At 42.3% G+C, this 17,194-nt stretch overlaps 1 protein-coding gene across 1 annotated transcript; it reads right to left on the bottom strand.

Moving 5' to 3' along the window:
* On the bottom strand, nucleotides 1-16,940 carry LOC145779317 (uncharacterized). Its single transcript, XM_082590873.1, has 9 exons — nucleotides 16,807-16,940; nucleotides 6,830-6,954; nucleotides 6,439-6,556; nucleotides 5,710-5,811; nucleotides 5,023-5,124; nucleotides 2,045-2,146; nucleotides 1,620-1,721; nucleotides 1,016-1,117; nucleotides 1-570 (listed from the first exon to the last, which is right to left on the bottom strand). The coding sequence occupies exons 1-9, from the start codon at nucleotides 16,847-16,849 to the stop codon at nucleotides 539-541; spliced, it is 828 nt and encodes a 275-aa protein (XP_082446999.1). The 5' UTR covers nucleotides 16,850-16,940; the 3' UTR covers nucleotides 1-538.
* Nucleotides 16,941-17,194: the final 254 nt, after the last annotated feature.

The raw sequence follows: 17,194 nt of genomic DNA, 5'->3' as shown, positions 1-17,194 counted from the left end.
TGCTTTGATGTATTTTATTTCGCGTCAAGCTGAAGGGCTAATGTGGCTACAATATGCTCGTGCCGGTGTGGCAGTGGATGGGGATTCTCCGATCCATTCTCTAACCAACTGGAAGAATTGGTCCTTTTTGCACTGAATTCAAATCTGTAGACGTTGAGTCAATGTAAAAAGGGACGTTTCTAGCTGGCTAGGAACTGGGAGGTCCACATAGAATGCGACACCGGCTGTTACGTCATTATGAACAACAAGCGCACCACCTTATGTACATGGAATGGAGGCCGCAGGAGGATAATGTGGAATCTGGGAAGTTGAAATAAACGATTAGAAAAGAAATTTACAAACGTTTGGAATCATTTGTTAAGAGCAGCAGCTGTGCCTGCTGCAGCTGGCAACGGCGCAATAAGCTTCAACAAAACAGGAACACTGTCCATCAGGTTCTGGCTTTAAACGATGACTCAACGTTCGTACAGATTGAATTATCTGAACCATCAAGAAGCCAGCGGAGAGGGGTGAATATTGGGGGGGTCCGGCAGGGGGCTTAGCTGGTATCAGACTTCTCTTGTTGGATCACTGCAAAATAATAAAGTTAATTAAATTAATGTCGGCCAAGGTTAGTCTGTTGGGAGGGAATCATCTTACGGCCGAAGTTGGTAACGGTTGAGAACCACTGACGCAGGTTCGGTCACCAAGGTCGAGCGCGTAGCCTACGGGTTGTAATCGCGTGTTTTTAAGCGACGGACTTTGTTCGTCACGCAGCGCTGGTTCGGCTCTCGGGTTGTGCGCTTGACCAGGAATAACCTTTCATCGGCTTCGTTGGCCCGGAGGATAAGAATTCCCACAATCAAATCATTAGCCCTTTTAACTAACGGGAAATGAAACATTAAAATAACTTGCAGGCCGCATGTGCTGTAAGCTTACTTCGTTGGTGATTCAAAATTCTCTCCATGTTAGCAGCACAGGTTAACTTTTCATGTTATAACTTCTTAGCAATCTTTCTTGTCGAAGATTCACTCACCTTCAGCAGTTGGGAGCGTATTCTTCTCCACTGTCTCGATCTTCTTCAGGGAATCCTTTCGGAAAACTTCAATATTTTTAATCGTTTTCTCCTGAGCAACATCTGGAAACGACACAGATGAATAAATAATTGAGAAATAAAACAAAGTAACTTCAGCGGGTTTAACATGATGTATTACATACACAAATATAACATAATTAAAAATAAACTCAAGGAATTACATATCTGCAATATACATAAAATGAAAATTGTAAGATAAATCTGACTTTGCACTATAACTGTAACGACACTCTGGACTGAAAAGCACAAACTGAACAAATGATACATGAATGATTACAAGTAAATTATACGGTGGGAAACAGATCACATGAGGTGTAAACTACAGGCATTTGACAAACAATTAGAACACACACAAGAGGAACGATGAGCCACAGGCGAATAACTGCCGGTTGAGAGACGGATTATGGCAAACAACCGTTAATAGCATCCGATGTGAATACTCCCTCCAGTGGTTAGGTAGGTCAGGAATCTTCTTCGAATGAGACGAGTCAAAACAACAAGTTGTTTGTTGGCCACCCCTGCAGTCATCATTGACGATCCCTACCTTCCTTAGTTGGGAGACTGGAGCTCTCTTTGGTCTCCACGTGCTTCAGTTTGTCGTGCTCGAAGTTCGCGGCGTCGCTCGGTGCCCGCTCGATCGCTATTTCTGTGACAACAAATAATTTCACTAGGTGGAGCAAAAGGAGGGTTGTGTTGTCCCAACCTTGATCATTAAGTCGGCAGCGACTTCCAGTGTAAACCCCATCCACCTCCCGGGTCAGTGCAGGCTTCCAGACCACAAATCAGTCCTTTATTAGTTATTACGCTGATTCAACGTCTACAGTACAAATGTTGAATCAATGTAAAAAGAACCGATCGGCCGTTGGGAAAGTAGGCTACAAGGAGGTTGAAACAGTGAACTCCCAGCAATGCACGAATAACTTTCAACAAAACAAATGTAATTCGAAAATGAAACGGATCCTCACTTACCTTCCTTGGTTGGGAGATTGGAACTTTCTTTGGTTTCGACATGTTTCAGTTTGTCGTGCGAGTAACTTGCTGCTTCCAGAGGCGCGCGCTCACTTGCAATGTCTTGAACATAACAAACAAATGATATAACATTAGCCTACACAATAACACATTACACAACACATTGAATCGAGGTTTGTTCACAGCACTTGGTCCTTTCCTTCCAGCAAGTTCACAATAAACGTTTGATGGCAAAACCTTTCATAGCTCTGACGTTTCAAGTCATGTTGTTGATTTACAGCTACCAGTTGTTCGTTGCTTTTGTTACCATGAAACGAATAACTGAATGGGAGCATCTTGGTTGAGACAGGGATGGAAGAACCATTTTAAAAGTAGGTGGGCCCAGAGGCGCAGCAGTCAAAGTCAATCCAAGTTCTGGGGGGCTTTGCCCCCCAGACCCTCCGTAACACTGTTGCATTCCTAATATTTGAAATCGTTTAAACTAGGAGTCGGCAACCTACGGCCCGCCAAGAAAAATCATCCGACCTGCCGCTCCTTTACAAATTACAATAATATGTGGCCAGGCCAGTGGTTTGTTACAATATAACTTAATTGAATGGAAGAACAAGTACTTTTCATTAATCATTTTAGTAGTCCACGTCTTTGATTTGAAGCGTTTCTGTTTGTATAAACAAAGAACTCAACATAAAGCGCCATTATGATACAAAACATATTATTTTTTTCCAAGTTAATGGGTCAAACAAGGAACGGCAAAGTTAATCTACTCAAAAATAGCTTTAAAACAGCAAATTTCTGTTATAAAGGAAAGGAAAACGAATAAATCAGAGAATTATTTTGCTAGCTACAAGGTAGCACACTGCACAATCAATAGCAAAAGACAAGAAATCGTAGGCTATATAGTGATGGAGAATTTGGGAAAAGGTGTAAGATAGATGTTATTGAAAACATATGTCCAGAGAAAACAAAACAAAAAAAAACTACTTTTCAGATATTGGCCTAAGTCTTTCAACAAGAACCGTAACTCGACGAAGAGAAGATATATTGGAGAACGTAACATCTAGCAAAAAGTTATTGTATATCTACAGTTCTTCACAATGGCAATAGATGAGAGCACAGACACGACAGATAAGCCTACAGCTGAGCTGGCAGTATTTGTGCGTGCAGTAAACAAAGAGTTTGATATTTAACAATGTGTTTAGCTGACTCCCTTCAAGGATATCACTAGCCGATATTCTGAAGGCATTAGGCTACGTCAACGCCTTGAAATCATGCCTCTGAATCTATCAAAACTGGTATTAACAGGCTACGGCCTGCCAAGACCATGTAAAAAATGGCTTTGACCCGCTGTTAGAAAAAGGTTGCCGACCCCTGGTTTACACATTGCGTTTTATAATTGCCTTTCGTGCCAACAGGCAAAATTTTCCATTTTTGGGCCGGATTTGGTCAAAACATTTACAAAATTGTTGAATTGCTCCATAGCGCTGTACAAAATGTGGCGATGTACACACAAATAAAAAGGCAACAATACACACACAGTTATAATACCACCTGGGAGCAATAATATGCAGCATTATACAGTACGTGCATATGTAATGATATCACTGTTCTAACCATAGAGAACATAATAGAGAATAATTATATTGATTGATAGATTGCTCCACTAGTCACACGCAACCACATCCACACGTGATGCACATCAATAATGGACTCAACAGAAAAGTTTAAAGATTGAATTTCATCATTGAGCTATCAAAGATAATAATCAAAACTACTGTGTACCAAATGAGTGAAGACGTTTTTTTTGGAACTCCCTCTCTGATTTGCCGTTTTCGCTACCTTTTCAAAGAAATTTGGCTTTTAAAAGTGGGTGGGCCAGGCCCACCCAGAAAATAAAGTAGGTAGGCCCAGGCCCACGTGGTTTCTCCATCCCTGGGTTGAGATAAAGTTTTCAACAGTGTCTCATGTTGTGAAGAAAGGGGCGTTCTTCCCGGCTATCAGCACAAGGCTATCAGCACTTACTAGTACAGCGAGCAGCTGCGATTCGCCAACCATAACGGTGTAGCTTCCACGCTAAGCCATTCAGACCATCCAATCAACAATATGTTTCTCGGCAGCCGATTTGAATTGACAGCGATAGACACGTGTTTCGCCCATGAGGCTGGGCTCATCAGTATCGCACCGTATTCTGCCACAAATTTATTCGACCACCGCTTTACCAGTCAGTTTAACTCTTATCTTTGTGAAAACAAAGAAAGAGCCAACAAAACCAGCAGGCGCCAGGGCAGAGGACATTGTGAAGAAAGGGGCGTTCTCCGAATAAATTTGTGGCAGAATACGGTGCGATACTGATGAGCCCAGCCTCATGGGCGAAACACGTGTCTATCGCTGTCAATTCTTGCTACAAATCGGCTGCCGAGAAACATATTGTTGATTGGATGGTCTGAATGGCTTAGCGTGGAAGCTACACCGTTATGGTTGGCGAATCGCAGCTGCTCGCTGTACTAGTGAGTGCTCAGCCTTGTGCTGATAGCCGGGAAGAACGCCCCTTTCTTCACAATGTCCTCTGCCCTGGCGCCTGCTGGTTTTGTTGGCTCTTTCTTTGTTTTCACAAAGATAAGAGTTAAACTGACTGGTAAAGCGGTGGTCGAATAAATTTGTGGCAGAATACGGTGCGATACTGATGAGCCCAGCCTCATAGGCGAAACACGTGTCTATCGCTGTCAATTCTTGCTACAAATCGGCTGCCGAGAAACATAGTGTCTCATGTTGATTCTTTTATTTCGCAAATTGATTAGTTGCAAACCACAACTGTGTTTAATTCCGCTACGTTTCACACGTCATTTGTGCTTGCTCAGCTATCCTGACGTCATACCGAAAATAAACCTGATTCGTTGTTTTTGGTTTCACTTCAAAATTTGATGAGACAATAAGTCAAAAACAAACAGGAAAGTGAATCGTGCGCTTGCTACAAGCTCTACCTGACTGGCTTGGCAAGGTGTTGGCTTCGTGTGTTTCTACGTGCTTCAATGTGTCCTTCTTCACAGAAGCAGCTTCAAGGGGAACACGCTCCCGAACAATATCTAGAAATGTGCACATCAATCGTTGTGAGAATAATGGCAATGCCTCAGACGAAGTCAACCTCACAAACTGCTGCAGGACGGTTGCTTGAAAACGATGCATCTCGACGTTGAACTATAATTAAATGAACTCACCAATGCAGCAGCGAAACAAGCTGAACTTGTTAACGAGCCACTAATACCTTCGCATTGCCTCAGGCGTACGCGGAATAAAAAGAGAAAAGACAATGGAACAGCATTGTCTTACGTTAATGCAACGCGTGATTTTATACATGCAGAAAGCGGTTTAACAAAAGTCACATTAGTTGAAGACAAGCTGGTGCACTGGTACAGCCATTTGTACGAGATCATAAGACTTCTACATTCCCTGCACACCTTTCAGGAGGTGCCCACCGATGCAAGAAAGCGAAGAGATCGTTCGGATGGGGGGGGGTCATGGTGACTCCATGTTTGCAACAAAGTTGGAAATTGTCGAGAACATTCAATGAAAAAGTGAGTGACATCCACAATAGTTGCAGCGATGCGTTGTGGTGTCACGTTGGGATCATTTAGAATTTAGATAGAGGCGGAAACAATGCGAGAGCCTACCTCCCGATGAGGGAAGCGACGACTTCTCAACAGTCTCCACGTGCTTCATCTTGGAATGATCGTAGCTGGCCGCTTCCTGTCGCGATTTCTCGTCAGATATTTCTGGAGATGAAAATATAATTTAAAGTTACTTCGTCGGCTTAACTTACAAGACAACAAGCATTTCCTTTTTACATTGATATAACATCTGCAGACGTTGAATCAATGTAAAAACGACCGATTTGCTGTCTGGGTTACAACTTTTTACTTCGTCAGCAATCTAACAAAATTGCTGATAAAGCAGCACGAAGGGTTCATGCCAGCAATAAAGTTTGTAACAATCCTCGATCCAAATTAAGTGAAGGCGACTTCAAAGATTGCAACTAGAACTTTGTACATATGACGTAAGCAAAGTGACGTAGGCGTTCTTTTGAAATCCATTGTATCTAGCTTAGGGAGAAAGTTTGCTTTATTGAAACACAGACAGGCAAGGCACAACAGGGTTAAGTATTATGAGAATATATTTTACATAATTCCAAATAGTTTTAAGAGTCGAACGTTTTCGGCAAGCCCTCATCAGGAATCTGACAATATATCTAAAGATTGAATTGACATTAATTCTTAAATGCAACGTCACACTAGGCTGTGAGTGAAGTGTAAGTCTCTGTGTGAAACGCATCTGAGCTCAGTCTTCGGACATTTGTAAAGATTCTCGCAAATGAAGCACGTGAGCCAATGATCGCTACTCACGCGTTGTTGTCGGGAGGTTCTGCTTCTCTGTCGTCTGCGTCTCCTTCAACTTGGTCTTGTCGAAGTCGGACACGGCAGAGAGATCACGTTTTGCTTCAGCCATCACTTCTGGTTTGGTCTGAAACAACATTTCATATTTTCACAACACTTTTTTATTAAGATACGAAAAGTCTAATAAAAATAAAAAGCTAGCAAACCATAGCGCCTTACAAGTTAGGTAGGACAATCAAGACATAGGCAGCATAAGATTGTATCCAAAATAAGAAGCTTTGGCATTGGAGGGGAGAAAGAAAGTATCTAGGCTACATCTTAAATAAAAAAATAAACGCATCCGTCATCCATTCGCTCCAGTGATATCACAATCATCCCTGTTGCTTAGCAACCAACGCACCTCTTCGGTTTGTTGTTCTGGGGATTGTTCTTCCTGCTTCGGCTCTTCCTGCTTTTGTTCTCGATCTTCACCGGATGCTGGGTCAGGAGAGGAATCAGATTCTGGTTTCTTTTTACTCTTAGCACCTGCAGCATTAAGATTTAATGATTAGCCTCATAAGATTTTTAAACTTCCGATAAAATGCGAAATAATCTCAAGAGATCCCCATGGTGAAGATCTCAACACTTGAGTTTCATCTGAACTTGCTTTTCTCAGCGCTGCTTGTTGAAGAAGAACGAAATAATAAAAAAATGAAGAGCCCAAAATGTAAAAAGGTAGACACTAAACTTCATTCCGCAAGCGTTTCAAACAACACTGTTTTCATCTTCTCTTACTGTTTAGTGTTTACTGTTTACTACTCTTTTTACTTTTATCTCTTATTTTGTTGTTTGTATGAAGGTGGCAGCTGACTTTGTTGACCTTATGAACTTTCGCTGTCATCCTAGCACCAGAACTGGATCAAACGTAATTATCCACCCGGGTGTTGTGATTGTAGTTTACGCGCTGTCGGACTGGAACAAATACAAACAATCTGAATGCAACGGTGGCAGGCGACAATTGTTTGCGACTTCTCAGCCTACACCAGAAAACTGAAACTGAGAAATTAAAACTTTTTGTCGTGCAACATTCGAAGATCCCAAACATACGAAAAACTACAAAACTGCCGCGTCAAGTTGGACCAGACGTTTGCATTTCACTTTCAAGTTATCGTCGGCAACGCCTAAACCTCAGGCTCAGGCAGTTCACGCGATGTCGTTTCGCTGACGTCGGAATGCGACTAAAATTTGGATTTGTTGAAAAATCGCCTTGAAAAGTTTGTTCCTAACAAACTACGCGCAGGCGTAGGCAACCTCGTATGTGACAACACAGCTGCTTTGTTGTGGTAGTTGCGACAAATTGATTGGAGCATGTGGTTAATTAGAAGTCATCGGTTTAATGCAGGAAATCACTTGAAAGAACATCAGGTGCGCCAGAGCTGCATTTGCTTTGCCACACAAGGGACATAGAAAAATGTCAGAATTACTGAAGGAGCCGCACTACTAATATATGTTGATTAATATTTTTAGCGTTCACTGGAGTTTAGGAGCTATAGAAGCAATGCAAGTACATGGCGATTTGAAGCATCATTGCCCATATTTTCACACGTGACTTCACCGTAGAAGTCAGTCAGAAGAGCGTAAGACGTTGGTGCGTATAAAACAGGAAATAAAAGGACTTCCGTTTCGAAGCTGCTGAAACAAGTCAGTGCTTTGAACTGTGATGAGGAATGAATAAGTGATCGGAAGGCTGTGGGTTCAAACCCCTCCGAAAACACAGTATCTTCTTACGTGGATCAAACGTCTCACTGACAGGATCTTTCAAACTATTTAAAGTTGATTCCAGGCAGCAAATACCTTGTTTTCACTAGAATTACCTTCTGAAATAACTTTAACAGAAAACATTCAACTGCGCTAAATTAGTTTTACGTCCGTGGAATAGTAGATCAAGTACAGCACACTGCACACTGATAAAACAAAGTCACAAATTGATGTATGGTCCTTTCGTGCACATCAGCTGGCACTTTTGACGCTTCTCTCATCACAGTTTGGCAACAATCCATCTGGAGGATTGATTGAACAAAATAAATTAACCCTGCTGCGTTACCTCGCTCTAAACGCCAACTACTCCTCTGAGTCTATCCGGAAACACCACAACTGGCAACACAACAGTCGATGGCGGTTCCGATGCTGATTCAACGCGGATGCAATATGGTGACGTTACAAAGTCATTAAGGAGTAATGCAACGTCACAAAAGCAGCGAGTTAACACACAACGGGAGCCCGCATCTCTCGCTGAAAGATCGCTACCACCTGACAACCACATGACGTCATTGCACATCTACCCCTGACTGAGAGGACTTGAGTGGGCAATCAGGTCTTTCTACACATACAAACCTATCATGCGAAAGGAGGTCAAACTTATCCTCCCACAGACCGACCAATCCGGTGCCCGGTGGTCCCGACCATCGGCTAACATCACACACGAAATCACACAGTTCATCAGGAATATTGTCGTTTCTAGCACTAGTTGCAACGTTCATCTGATGAAAGTGAAAGTAAAAGCAAAGACACACAAGTTGTTTTATCGCTTTACTGCTTTTACTTTTATCAGATAAGTTGCAACTCGTGCTAGAAACGATAATTATCCTGAACACCCAAACTTTTTAGTATTCATTGCTCAATAACTACCATCCTAGCTTGAGCGTTTGCTTCACAAGCACAATCAAGACGAAATATACAGTGAATAGCAGCATCAGTTTCTATTCTTGCAGCACACTGGGGCTACTGTGATATCACAACCACGCTCAATCAAAACCAATTGTTGATGAAAACTTGCAAGTTTTTGTGAAAATATTTTATCGACAAAATTTCTTGAACAAATTCCATACAATTTGAAACTATCAATATAACTTGTTTGGTGTTCATCCGCTCGACTGCAAATAGTTCCGCTCCGTTGAACGCGCGGCCGCTCAGCAAATATTAATGATGGGATGGCAAAGGAGAAATAACTATAACATCCATTAACGAAGAAATGATGTTGTAACAAATCCAGGCGTGTCAGACACATACCAGGTTTACAGCTAAAGGACAAATAACAGAAGGTCCTCCCTAACAGCACAAATTCGCCGGTTTCTTGTTACTTAAACGTTTAGCGACATCGAAGCAATGTAAAAAAGGCAAGGTTGCAGGCTAGATTGTAGTTAATGTATAACCCGCATGTCCTGTCTGAAACAATCCACACAAGTGACACAAGACAAGAGGGGCGCGACAGGATCTACTTCGTTCCTGGCTCTACTTGCAACTTCCATCTGATGAATGCGAAAGTAAACGCAAAAGCGTACAAGTTGTTTTATTGCTTCACTGACGCCCCATGACCTGCGTGAAACGTCAGTGAAGCAAGAAATCAACTTCAATGTTGCTGCGTTTACTTTCACCAGATGAACTTTGCAACTAGTGATAGAATAAAATCACATGAATCAAGCACGTTACGTCGCGAGCGTTTCACCTTCCAGAGCAAATGACGTAACGTTTTGTTGCGTCATCAAGTTTCCTTGGCAACAAACGGTGGAAGGTTACGCTGATGTCACTTTCTAACCAGTTTCAGGGATGTTGCCATGAGAACCACAGCGAGTAGGATCTTTCAGCGCCCACCTTTGTTGCGGAACAATGTGGCAAGTTCTTGCCAATCACATTCAGAAGACTCGATAGAAAAAACGCGACAAAATATCGTGCCGGGAGCAGGCCCGGATTTAGGGGGGGGCAGAGGGGGCAGGTGCCCCGGGCCCCCCGACTTTTGAAGGGCCCCCCTACGTGGAAAAAATGTGATTTTGTGTTATTTTTTCTTCCTTTCAGCCTTTGAAGTTTCTGCAAAATGCTGTGCAGTGCTGGATTAATGTTACTGTAGACGCAGAGGTGGTTTTTCGCGCCACAGGCGCGAAAAAAAAATTTGCAGGGGGGCCCCCGATCTAAAAGTGCCCCGGGCCCCCCATCAGCTAAATCCGGCCCTGGCCGGGAGTCGTTCATCTCAACAACAATTCCACCATCAGACGCGGGAGCCGGCGGCCATCAGACAATGGGATCACGATGAAGGAATTATGTGATCACGAAACATTACATTGAAGCTATGAGGCAATTTGTTAACACAAGATCCGCTTCCCTCCAACAAAGCAGCCGATGTGGTTGCCAATGCCAACCACTATATAGGGAAATAAATCACATGATTACATGAAGCCTTTTAAGTTTAATGAGGTTGACCTCGCTGCAAGGTCGGCTGCGTATGTGCTGGCAAGACGCTGTTATTGTGACGCAATAATTGAAAGCAATAATGTTCGTTCAGACTGAGGTGACCTCGAGAGGAATCGCTTCAGTTGTCGCGACCTCCGCTGATAAATTGCCAGGAAGCTCTGTACCTGGCAGACCAGTCCATAGATTTAACCTCTGCGAGCGTTTGATTAATATAAATAAAACGTTGCTAACAACGACAAACTCATATCGCTGCAGCTAGTGCTCATGCGCACAACAAAAGGACGACCACAATACACACCAGACGCTGAGCTGGTGAAGTTATCACGAGTGAGGGGCTTCACTGATGGCGCCCCAACCCAATTAGGATCCGACACAAGTGAACAAAGCGCGTGTGCCCTAATCATTGGAACGTTCAAGAACTTTCTACATTTTTTCAAAATAAGTTTATTTGCTGCCACAAAGTTGCGCTGATGAATATTGCAACAGCATCACAGTCATTCCATAGTAACTGCATCACTTTTGCGTTCCTCAACGTTGCAACAATGCAAACAACGCCACATGACACTGCATGACAAAAGTTCCACAGCTTTCCTCCCTCAAACTTCCATCGAATTCCTGGAAAGTTTTCATGGAATTCAAGTTTTGTTAAAACCACAAACGCACTCCAGTGAAAGCGATACGTTTGTTAACCTTTTTATGACGTTTCGTTACTGAAGAAATAGTTATGATGTTACAGTAGCGGTCTCTTTTGCTACGCTGGCTATCACAGACAGAAAGCGGACTTTCAGCTTTGTCAGCTTCAAATTGAAAACAAACCTGCGGATTGTTTTCACAGCGATTCTGTCAAGTACGCGCTGTTCACTTTATACTGTGACGTCACAACACACAACGCCATTCATTTTAGATCCAATCAAAATGCCGTCACCTAAAGTTGCAAAATCTAAATTTCATTATTTGTGCGATTCGAGGCGGTGGTTTGATTGGCAGGAGAGTTGTCGTTTCAGTAACAAACATTAATTCATGCAAATTTGATGCAAAACAAGGAAAAGCCTCAACCTCACTTCCTCCTTGCCAGGCTAACAGCTTTCCATAAATTTAACAATTAAATGATAAAGTTAACTTCAAACAAACACTGAACCAGCGCAAACCAGCCAACACGTCAGTCGGTTTCTCATTGATTTAACTTTAGATGTTGAACCAATGTAAAAAGAACTGGTTTGTTGGCTTGGAAACTGGCTATAAAATATTATCAAAACTTCGCATCCAACAAAAGCAAACATCAACCAGACGGTCATAAAAGCTGTGGCTCTGTTGTAAAATAAACACGCTTTGTGACGGAAACGCGTTTAGATAGTTCTAGGTTGAAAGAACATCGCGATGGCTGCAGCTTTCACTTTGCAAAATTGCACAACTTTTTTTCCAACAGTTCGGAGCCTTATCGTTTGTTCATATCCATCAACAAGTGATCAGACTCTTCACAGGAAACGCTAATTTCTTATAAATCAACTACACTTGAATATTCTGAATGTTCTCTGTTCTCTGGAGCTCCTGGCAAGCCCACCGCGCTCCCACCCGTCTCCACTGCTTCTGCTGACCAACTACGTGACTGGATCGCTTACTGGCTGGCTGGCTGCATTCCTCGACGCGTCATCAGCGTTTTTCTCATCACGCGCATCGCCTCTCGCGCTTGGGAGGGTTGGTCTGCTGTGCTTGTGATGTAGCCACCTCATTCTGACATCACACATGATAGAAAGTGTGACATCATCAACCAAAATCCACCACTTTCAAGTGAAAGCAAATGCAAACGTCAGCAAAACGTCAAATTCCGATTTGCAGATAATCGAAAAAAATTCCTTCAATAAACCACGAACCACACATCTGATGACGTAACAACAACGTCACGATAAATCATATTGTCAAGACAACAGCGTGTTATTCGTTTACCGCAATATTAGTGTTCACTTCTCGTATCAAACTATTGCAAATAATTCTAAATATCGGGATTTATATCAAGCTGACAATTTTATCTCGAGCAACTGATTGTCTACGCAATAACGCAACAGCGCCCACTTGCCCCATCCTCCCAGCACGACACAAGTTCAACTTATACCTGATATGGCGTGTTCGATGAACAGTGGTGACGTCATCGCCGATGCGGTGCGCCACAAAAGGCGAAACAATAAGTCGAGAAAGCGGTCGCGCGGCACGTCCTTATAAGGAAGATGCTAGTTCTGTGGAGTGCGCTTAGCTAATAAGGCGAGCGTCTATTCCTGACAATCGCGATTATGAATATTCAAAAATACTTTAACAAAAACAACTCGCCAATGGGCATGTTTTAGACTTATGGCGTCATAGCAGCAAACAATCGGTCCGAGGGCAACCTGGCGAAGGACAAGACACTATCGCTTACAAAACATATTTATGGAAAAAGGTACAAAACTGCAACAAAATAAATCCCCCAAGTACGTGGCTGCAAATCACTTATTTGACCTTGCAACGCCATCAGGTTCCTACAACTTAGGGGGATTCAACGGGGGTCATACAGGGGTTATAACATCAAATATAGTTATTATTTACTAAAAACCTATACAGGCTGTTTCACCCTAACAGGGGGTCATCAGAAGGGCCTTATTCAAATAAAATCCTTATTCTAATTGAATAAGGACCTTCTGATGGCCCCCCTTTTAAAGGTGAAACAGGCTTTGCGTTAGGGTTTTACATAATAGTAACTACATTTAATGTAATTCGCTCTGCTTGGCTTTTCGCTTGGCATTGAGCACTTTTTGTAGTATGTTATTTACTGTTTAGGGGCTACAACAGATATTTCCCCAAGCCACGAACAGGGATCCCATGTCATACGCACTTCGTCAGCGGACACACGATCATGTAATTAGGACAAACCATGAGAAATGAATGAAAGCAACAGAACGAAATGCGATGTATCTTTCCGGTTCGTAGCAACAAGTGACCTTGAATGACCCCGTCCATCCGCAAGCAACCATGACATGATGATAAGGCTGTTTCTCGGTGTTAGAGCATTCGTGGGGAGCTCACTTTGTTGTGTCACAGCCATGTGAAGCCATGCAACATAACTGAATTTAGATTTCGTGTGTTTGAACCCGGCCTGGTTCTTATCAGAGCTGTAGTGGAGTCGGGAGAAATATACGAGTAGGATTCCTTGGTTTATCACTGGCCGACTCAAGCTTCAGTGATGCCAGATTAATGAGGGTTGCCAGATTTAGTTAAATTGTTCGTTTATTTCATTTAAATTTCACATTAAGTTGCAATCGAAATTGAAGTAGCAATTTTCACAAAAACAAACAATTCTGCTTTCTGAAGTGCAAAACAGAAAACAAGAAATTAAATATTTTGAAAGAAGATTGTAAACAAATGTTTAATTGTTTTATATCTAGCAGAAGTCGCAGTCAGCCTTTCTTTCGACGACTCCTTCTCCGGACATGACAAAATCCCTCGAACCAACCAAACGCAACGCTGATGTTCGAGACGCCATCAAAGATGCGTTTAGCTTGTTTCGTTGTATCTTCAAAACAATTAAATTTTGTTGCTGCGTTGTCTAAACGAGCTGTCTTGTTGCTTAAAGGGACACTAAAGGAAAAACCTGACTTGGCGATTTTCCACGTTCTTTGTGTTTAACATGCTACCATAAAACGATTTTCAATAAAATTTTGCCCCATTGCGGTCTGACCACCATTGTGCGCGTACTTTTGTCAGAGCTTTCAAGATGAGATTGGGCCTGAGCAACGAAGCATGCGACTGTACAGACTACGTAACAAAAGACTAGCAATCAACGGATCACGCAATAATTGTTACTGCGGGCGATTTGACTGTAGGCTATGTATGTATTTACATCAAAACAGCGCATTTCAACATCAAAACAGCAGACAGTTTGCTCAAAACATCAGATGTGGTAACGTGGCTTTTGTTATTGCTGTCTTTTATTACGTATTCTCGAGCAGTGTTTGCACGTTTTGGTCATTTTGAAAAAAATGAAAATAAATGAAACACTGGACTTTGGGCCTTGACAGCGCCATTGAAAACAAATTTTTTTGGGTAATTGTTTTTGAAATGTATTCTTGAATGTTCAGTTTACTCATTTTAATGCTTAATTCCGGTTTGAAATTTTCATTTAGGATGCCTTTAAGGTTTTGTTGCTTTACATACTTTTTTATGGTTAAAGTAGCTGCCAACGTGTTTCATGTAGTTATTATGTGTTCTTCTTCTTTCATATGAGAACGGATTGTTCAAATTTCAGGACAGGTGATGGAAAGTCAGGTGAGTGTAGCTTCGTCCAGTGCTGCTATACCAAGTTTAACTCAATGAAACCATCAAGCGGTAGAACTTTCATACTTCCACTTTCGCAAGGTGGCGCTACAAATTCACCTCACCGCGTTTTTATTCCATTACATTCCACAAAGTACTATGCAGCAAGGGGTTGTGTGAGGACGGGGTTTGGAGTGAAAGCAGAAACAATATGATTGTGACGAGACAAACCAACAGACGGGATGGTCACTGCGATTGTGAACTTCATCAGTAAAACTTACAACGAGGCTGACCACCGCCGGGATGGATGAGACAATTGAGACAATGACAGCGCGACCTCACTAGGTTAACCTCATCTCTCATACGTAAGACGCAATATGGAAATCGCACCTTCCCAGTTGTTGCAGCCACTTGCTGGAGTTGTTACCCTATTTGTGTGAAAGAAGCTGAAAATTTAAATACATTCAACACGCGCTCGAAAACATATTTCACTGAACATAATGACTAAGAATTATGTTGCCACTTCGTCATGTACAGCGCCCAGGAACATAGTTTGCACATTGGATGTGGCGTTGTACAAATGTTCTTAAAAGAGTCGCGTCGTTATCTTTCATCAGTCAACAGGCGCAATTAGATCTAGAGTCAAAGAGTAACTCAAAAATTGATCGCCTCTGCACAAGCGACAAATTGCATTCGGAAGTTTTAGTTGAAGCCCAAATTTTCGTTTATGAATTTTAGTGAATCCTGGTTCAATTCCAGGTCAATTCAACTCAGCGAAACACTTCAAACGTGGTCGGACGTTGATTGCGTTCTTGACCACTTGCTACGTCATCACTCCAATGTAAAAACACAACTCGTTGACAAACTGTTCATCAAACTACGCACGAGAACGGCCAGAAGAAAATATCATCCCTGTGACAATTTGCTTCTAAATTCTTTCCGATGACCTTTGAGTGAGCAAAGCGAGAATTTCAATCTGAACCAAACACATTTCTCAATTTAGCGGAATGCGCCGGTAAGTATAAAGAATTCCAAGTAACGATATGTTTCTCGGCAGCCGATTCATCATCATCATCATATAATATTTTGGAGCAAAGATTTTCCAGCCGGATGCTCTTCCTGACGCTAACCACAGTTATTGGCGGTGGGCCTAGCCTTTACTTAAAAAAGTATTGTAGTAAGAATTGACATCGAGACAGCGTGTTTCGCCCATGAGGTTGGGCTCGTCAGTATCGCACCACCAATTCATGCCACAATGGTTAGTAACTGACTGTCGATTCTATGTGGCATGAATTATTGGTGCGATACTGATGAGCCTGGCCCATAAGCAAAACACGTGTCTATCGCTGTCAGTTCTTGCTACAATCGGCTTTCGGCTGCCGAGAAATAAATGAACAGGTTGTTGCACTCCCCCCTCATGAAGGGAGGAACAGCGACTTGCAACGGTCAAAGGTGGAAAGTATTTTGTGGCTCTCGAGTTCAGTCACAAAATATCGACTTCATCTGAGACCATGGAATGAAGGTGCCTGCTGGTTGAAAATACATTTCCTTTGTTAGGTTTGGTGGCTCAACAGATAGTTGCATATTAGGTAATTTCCCACAATATAAAACAAACACTTCTAGGTTGATTTCATGTTTGATAACATAACGTCGATTAGAGGTAAGTTTTTAGCAATTTTATAATAAACTTAACTCGCCCGACGTATGATAAACGCGATGTTTAAGCTGTCAATCAAACCAGCACTTCCTTCTATGCGACAATAAACGAGCACAGCGGCCACGATAATCACTGACTGTTCGCTAATATATCATGACGTCATCGTCATTATGACAACAAACCAACTTTAAACAATGAAGTTATCGAATCCTCACCATCGTTCTTTGACTTGGAATTCTTGGAAAATAAACCTCCCATGGTTGTGAGTTCCTAATGTGTTCCTGATGTATTCCTGACGTGTTTTCAACGTATTCGTACAGTCAATGCAATGCTAAAACTTTATTTCACAATATCTGAAAAAAACGTACAATTCATGAATTACGAACTCCTGACCACCGCCCACGTGACATGGGGCTGCCACGTTGCTGGAAGTGGGGCTTGAAATATTACATTCCAGGAACAGGAACTCTATAACCCTTCTGGAATAACGATTCCTTCCACGTGGAATGTGAAGTTGAACCAAACTGTTCCACTTCGACTCCACAGCTCTCGCGAAATGAAGTCCCTGAACAAGCTCGGTGCAGTGTTGCCAAACCTGATTGT

This window comes from Aplidium turbinatum, chromosome 11, assembly GCF_918807975.1.
Source record: "Aplidium turbinatum chromosome 11, kaAplTurb1.1, whole genome shotgun sequence".
In the NCBI taxonomy this organism is placed as follows: Eukaryota; Metazoa; Chordata; class Ascidiacea; order Aplousobranchia; family Polyclinidae; genus Aplidium; species Aplidium turbinatum.
This window is presented reverse-complemented; position numbering and strand designations above follow the sequence as displayed.

Bases quoted from the DNA above. Each gene is read 5' to 3' on its own strand.
- LOC145779317 (XM_082590873.1), bottom strand. From the start codon at position 16,849: ATGGGAGGTTTATTTTCCAAGAATTCCAAGTCAAAGAACGATG. The intron at 6,557-6,829 runs GTGCGTTGGTTG...ATGTTGTTTCAG, and splicing joins CAGAACAACAAACCGAAGAG to ACCAAACCAGAAGTGATGGC. The intron at 5,125-5,709 runs GTAGGCTCTCGC...GCACATTTCTAG, and splicing joins GTCGCTTCCCTCATCGGGAG to ATATTGTTCGGGAGCGTGTT.